Source organism: Oncorhynchus tshawytscha, linkage group LG20, assembly GCF_018296145.1.
Source record: "Oncorhynchus tshawytscha isolate Ot180627B linkage group LG20, Otsh_v2.0, whole genome shotgun sequence".
Taxonomy (NCBI): Eukaryota; Metazoa; Chordata; class Actinopteri; order Salmoniformes; family Salmonidae; genus Oncorhynchus; species Oncorhynchus tshawytscha.
The window spans coordinates 39,718,587-39,724,611 of NC_056448.1; the positions used below are offsets into that span (position 1 = coordinate 39,718,587).

At 39.3% G+C, this 6,025-nt stretch overlaps 1 protein-coding gene across 3 annotated transcripts; it reads left to right on the plus strand.

Moving 5' to 3' along the window:
• Nucleotides 1–507: 507 nt before the first annotated feature.
• lg20h5orf63 (linkage group 20 C5orf63 homolog) lies at nucleotides 508–4,738 on the plus strand. 3 transcript variants are annotated; one of them, XM_024381297.2, is made up of 4 exons: nucleotides 508–567; nucleotides 1,992–2,106; nucleotides 2,274–2,330; nucleotides 4,398–4,738. In XM_024381297.2, exons 2-4 carry the CDS (start codon nucleotides 1,999–2,001, stop codon nucleotides 4,566–4,568), a joined length of 336 nt encoding a protein of 111 aa, XP_024237065.1. In that variant the 5' UTR covers nucleotides 508–567; nucleotides 1,992–1,998; the 3' UTR covers nucleotides 4,569–4,738. The 3 variants fall into 3 exon arrangements, with proteins under 3 accessions (XP_024237065.1, XP_024237066.1, XP_042158575.1); XM_024381298.2 differs by lacking the exon at nucleotides 508–567 and adding an exon at nucleotides 1,321–1,342; XM_042302641.1 differs by lacking the exon at nucleotides 508–567 and adding an exon at nucleotides 1,766–1,786.
• The last annotated feature ends 1,287 nt before the right edge of the window (nucleotides 4,739–6,025 follow it).

The window sequence follows — 6,025 nt, forward strand, 5'->3', positions numbered from 1 at the left end:
CAAATGATGGGGCTTGACCTTGCTTAGTTGTCAACATTCAAAAGGTCTTTGTTATTATTATTATATATTTCAGTGCAGACAGTGAGCCTTCAGCTGACATATTTTCAATACCAGGATTGTTTTGAGGGGGTTTACATACTGTATGAATATCTAGGATATAGGTCATCACTGTAAAATAGTATTATTTGTTAATACTATATAATGCAAGTAATACCCATTTCCAAATTATGTCCATTATCAATATTGATTGGAAAAGAAATGCACTGCAAATGAAGGTTTGTCATATACAAAAAACAAAAGGCTAAACACTTGCTACTGTTTAACAAATGGGGGCACCCATCTATCTGACTGTCATTTGTCATTTATGAATGAAAACTTTGTAACCGCTGATTGTACACGTTTCCACAATACTGCCGCGTGTAGGTTTAACTTTATTTGATGGACAGAAAATTGTCCAATAGTGGCACTCCCTTGAACAGGAAGTAAAATGACAGTCAACCAATAGGTATCACCTACATTTGCGTTCCCTTTTCCTCTGTTTTGTCACGCCTGGTTGTCCTCTCATAGGTGAGATATTTCATAAACTCTACTCTTTTACACAAATAACTCAAATACTGCCAGGCTTTTGACGTGCATACATTTTTATACTGGATAAAAACATTTCATAGAGAAACATAAACATAGATACAGCGGTAGGTTTATTTACTACCTCAAGGCACAGGTCTACGCTAAAAATACACATTGCAGCCAAACAGGAGAGCGACATCCTACGCAATCGGCGCTACTGTTTTACAAAATTAGTTGATTTCTGACAGATTTACCCAGTGCTTTAGATTTATATGTGGAGAAATTTGAGAGGAAATATGGCTGTCTTAATACTCTGGTCACCCTTCACAATGCAAAGAGAGGTCATTATAGCAATCGAAATGCTTTTGAAATACAAGAATATCTGTAGCCCTAATATTTTTGACATGTGTATATACAGTATATATGATTGTATAAATACCTCACATGTGACTAGTAATAAGACTATGCAATTAGCCAATTAAAATGTTTATCTGACTCCATAAAGATGATTTAGCAATATGGAAGAACAATATATTTGAGTTACACTAATAAGCAATCAATAAATGTCTGAGAATGGAATCCTAAATACAAGTGTATTTAATTACTTTGGAAAATGAAGGGATTACATACAAGGCATCAAGCTTAAGTTATAAAGCATTAACAAGCATTACAAGGCATTCAATGCTGGACCATAGCTAATTTTCTTCCATCTGGTTAAGAAGCAGCTCACCAACCTTCAGCTCTGGACAGACAACACACTTTCACTCAGAAATAAGTGAGTAGAAAAATAAATAAAAAATATGCACAGGTCACAGGTTGGGAAAAGTGAAAACTAGAATGGGTGCTCCAGCACACAGTGCAGAGAGAACATTAATAAACATGTAACGTTCCGGTCAAAGAGACCTTTCATTAGCAGCCTAAGAAATTCATTAGCAGCCTAAATATTAGCAGCCTAATCAAGTATTTCATCACTTGTCGAATTAATGTTAAGACCATTATTATTTTTCTTGATCCGCATTTGAGCTAATTCAAGAATACAAGATTCCCTCAACTTAAAAAGGTCTGTAGCTGGCACCTTATTCATTACATAGGATGTGTATTCCTTATATATCAGGGAATCTAATGGAATAAATCATCTAAACTTCCTACGGACCCACGGATGCAAATATGAAGGATACGACCTGAACCGGACATTCCGAGTAATCAAGAATACTCCTAAGTATCCAATCTCCGTTTACCGAACTTCCAAAGTTATGAAAATAATCCACAATTTCCTAATGATATATCACGTTGGGGTCACCATTTACTGTAGTGGGCATTGTACTTGTGTACCTGGACCATTTGTCATGCAACTCCAGGTAACAGAGAGCATATAAAGTAGTGCCAAGCCTACATGTCTGATGCAGTAATTGTCTACTTTGCAGACAGACAATGCATTTGGTCTTGCCGAGGACTCTCCACAGGACAAAGAGTTCTGCTCATCTGCTTAGAAGACTCTTCTCCCAAAAGTACTTACCTACTTTAACGCTTTTTACCAAGGTAATGTGAATTGTCGAGTCATTTAAATTAATCAGATAATATTCATATTTTTAATTAATAATGTTCATATTAGTGGTTTTGCTTGACACATTTTTTGTGTGTTTTTTATAGGCAAAGTGATGAATGCATTAGTTAGCACTACTGATATGTATTTAACAATTTTCCAGGATCCATGCCCATTGTGTGATGAAGCAAAAGAAGTCCTTGAACCATACAAACACAGGGTGAGGTTATGTTTCTCAGAAAAATGCACCTTAAATGTTTGCTGAACAATTGGATAGGGTCTGCTAAATGGCACCTTGACTTTTTCCACGTTTTATTACATTACAGCCTGTTTCAAAAATGGATTAAATTGTTTTTCCCCCCTCATCAATCTATACACAATACCCCATAATGACAAAGTACATATCCATAAGTATTCAAATCCTTTGCTATGAGACTTGAAATTAAGCTCAGGTGCATCCTGTTTCCATTGATCATCCTTGAGATGTTTCTACAACTTGGTTGGAGTCCACCTGTGGTAAATTAAATTGATTGGACATGATTTCGAAAGGCATACACCTGTCTATATAAGGTCCCACAGTTGACAGTGCATGTCAATGCAAAAACCAAGCCATGAAGTCGAGGGAATTGTCCTTAGAGAGTCGAGACAGGATTGTGTCGAGGCACAGATCTGGGGAAGGGTACCAAAACATTTCTGCAGCATTGAAGGTCCCCAAGAACACAGTGGCCGACATCATTCTTAAATGGAAGAAGTTTGGAACCACCAAGACTCTTCCTAGAGCTGGTCGCCCTGCCCAACCAATCAATCGGGGGAGAAGGGCCTTGGTTCCTCTGTGGAGATGTTAGAACCTTACAGAAGGACAACCATCTCTGCAGCACTCCACCATTCAGGCCTTTATGGTAGAGTGGACAGACGGAAGCCACTCCTCAGTAAAAGGCACATGACAGCCTGCTTGGAGTTTGCCAAAGGTCATCTAAAGTCTGATGAAACCAAGATTGAACTCTTTGGCCTAAATGCCAAGCGGAACGTCTGGAGGAAACCTGGCACTATCCCTATGATGAGGGATGTTTTTCAGCAGCAGGGACTGGGACATTAGTCAGGATCGAGGGAAAGATAAACGGATCAAAGTACAGAGAAGTCCTTGATGAAAACCTGCTCCAGAGCGTTGAGGACCTCAGACTGGGGTGAAGGTTCACCTTCCAACAGGGCAATGACCCTAAGCAAACAGCCAAGACAATGCAGGAGTGGCTTTGGGACAAGTATCTGAATGTCCTTGAGTGGCCCAGCCAGAGCCCGGACTTGAACCCGATCGAACCTCTCTGGAGAGACCTGAAAATAGCTGTGCAGCGATGCTCCCAATCCAACCTGACAGAGCTTGAGAGGATCTGCAGAGAAGAATAGGAGAAACTCCCCAAATACAGGTGTGCCTGTATGTAGCGTCATACCCATGAAGACTCAATGCTGTAATTGCTGCCAAAGGTACTACAACAAAGTACTGAGTATAGGGTCTGAATACCTATTTAAATGTGATATTTTTGGGAATAAAAAACAAAAAAATTTCAAACATTTCAAAATACCTTTTTTTGCTTTGTCATTATGGGGTATTGTGTGTAGATTGAAGAGGAAAGAAAACAATTGAATCAATTTTAGAGTAAGGCTGTAACGTACCAAAATGTGTAAAAAGTAAAGTGGTCTGAATACTTTCCGAATGCACTGAGTGGACAAAACATTAAGAACACCTGCTCTTTCCATGACATAGACTGACCAGGTGATTCCAGGTGAAAGCAATGATCCCTTATTGATGTCACTTGTTAAATCCACTTAAATCAGTGTACATGAAAGGTAGTAGACAGGTTAAAGAAGGATTTGTACGCTTTGAGACATGGATTGTGTATGTGTGAATGGGCAAGACAAAAGATTGAAGTTCCTTTGAACAGGGTATGGTAGTATGTACCATGTGTCCTGGTTTGTGTCAAGAACGGCAACACTGCTGGGCTTTTTACACTCAACAGTTTCCTGTGTATATCGAGAATGGTCCACCACCCAAAGGACATCCAGCCAACTTGACGCAACTGTGGGAAGCATAGTAGTTACCATGTGCCAGCTTCTCTGTGGAACGCTGGACACATTAGAGTCCAGGCCCCGACAAATTGAGGCTGTTCTGAGGGTAAAAAGGGGGCGGTGCAACTCCATATTCGGAAGATGTGTCTAATGTTTGGTATACTCAGTGTATTATGAAAAGGTCAATTTACTAATGAATGTCTTCTCTTATTTCTGTTATTTACAGTATATTTTTCTGCAGGTAGATATCACACTGCCGGAGAACAAAATTTGGTGGGACAGATACAAATACGACATCCCAGTCTTCCATCTGAATGGACAGTTTCTAATGATGCACCGAGTTAGCACTTCACTCCTGGAGAAACGGTTGACTGAAGTGGATGAAGAACAACAATAAAATGACTTTGCAATAGTGTAGCCTTCTTAAAGCTAGAATCCAGGTCACCCCACCTGTGTTTTGGTAAAGAGCTGAGGGATGGGCACTACAACCACGCTCAAATTCATGGACAGAGATATGAATGCAAGGTCAGACCATGCATGATATTAAAATGATAGTTTTAACCATTTTTTTTTAGGCTATTCAGTGTTTGTTTGCATTTACATTGTTTACAATTATTGGGAGTAAACTAAGCTTCTATTTTGGGTTCTCATGGAGTGTGACGGTTGAACAAAGCTCATGAGGCATTTATAAGTTATATTCTTCAAAAATTAATCTATATATATATATATATATATATATCATTATTTTATAGGTCCAAAAATGAAAGTAGGAACTAAGCATTCCATCTTTAAATATACAGTTAAGGCCTACTGGCTCCCGAGTGGCCCAGCGTCATCCGGGTTTGGCTGGGGTAGGCCGTCATTTAAAATAAGAATTTGTTCCTAACTGACTTGCCTAGTTAAATAAAAATTATATGTACAGTTGAAGTCGGAAGTTTACATACACCTTAGCCAAATACATTTAAACTCAGTTTTTCACAATTCCTGACATTTAATCCTAGTAAGAATTCCCTCTTTTAAGTCAGTTAGGATCACCACTTTATTTAAAGAATGTGAAATGTCAGAATAATAGTTGAGAGAATGATTTATTTCAGCTTTTATTTCTTTCATCACATTCTCAGTGGGTCAGAAGTTTACATACACTCAATTAGTATTTTGTAGCATTGCCTTTAAATTGTTTAACTTGGGTCAAACGTTTCAGGTAGGCTTCCACAAGTGTCCCACAATAAATTGGGTACATTTTGGCCCATTCCTCCTAACAGAACTGGTGAAACTGAATCAGGTTTGTAGGCCTCCTTGCTTGCACACACTTTTTCAATTCTGCCCACACATTTTCTATGGGATTGAGGTCAGGGCTTTGTGATGGCCACTCCAATACGTTGACTTTGTTGTCCTTAAGCCATTTTGCCACAACTTTGGAAGTATGCTTGGGGTCGTTGTCCATTTGGAAAACCCATTTGCGACCAAGCTTTAACTTCCTGACTGATGTCTTGAGATGTTGCTCAATATATCCACATAATTTTCCTCCTTCATGATGCCATCTATTTTGTGACGTGCACCAGTCCCTCCTGCAGCAAAGCAGCCCCACAACATGATGCTGCCACCCCCGTGCTTCACGGTTGGGATGGTGTTCCTCAGCTTGCAAGCCTCCGCCTTTTTCCTCCAAACATAACAATGGTCATTATGGCCAAACAGTTCTATTTTGTTTCATAAGACCAGAGGACATTTCTCCAAAAAGTATGATCTTTGTCCCCATGTGCAGTTGCAAACCGTAGTCTGGCTTTTTTTATGGCGGTTTTGGAGCAGTGGCTTCTTCCTTGCTGAGTGGCCTTTCAGGTTATGTCGATATAGGAC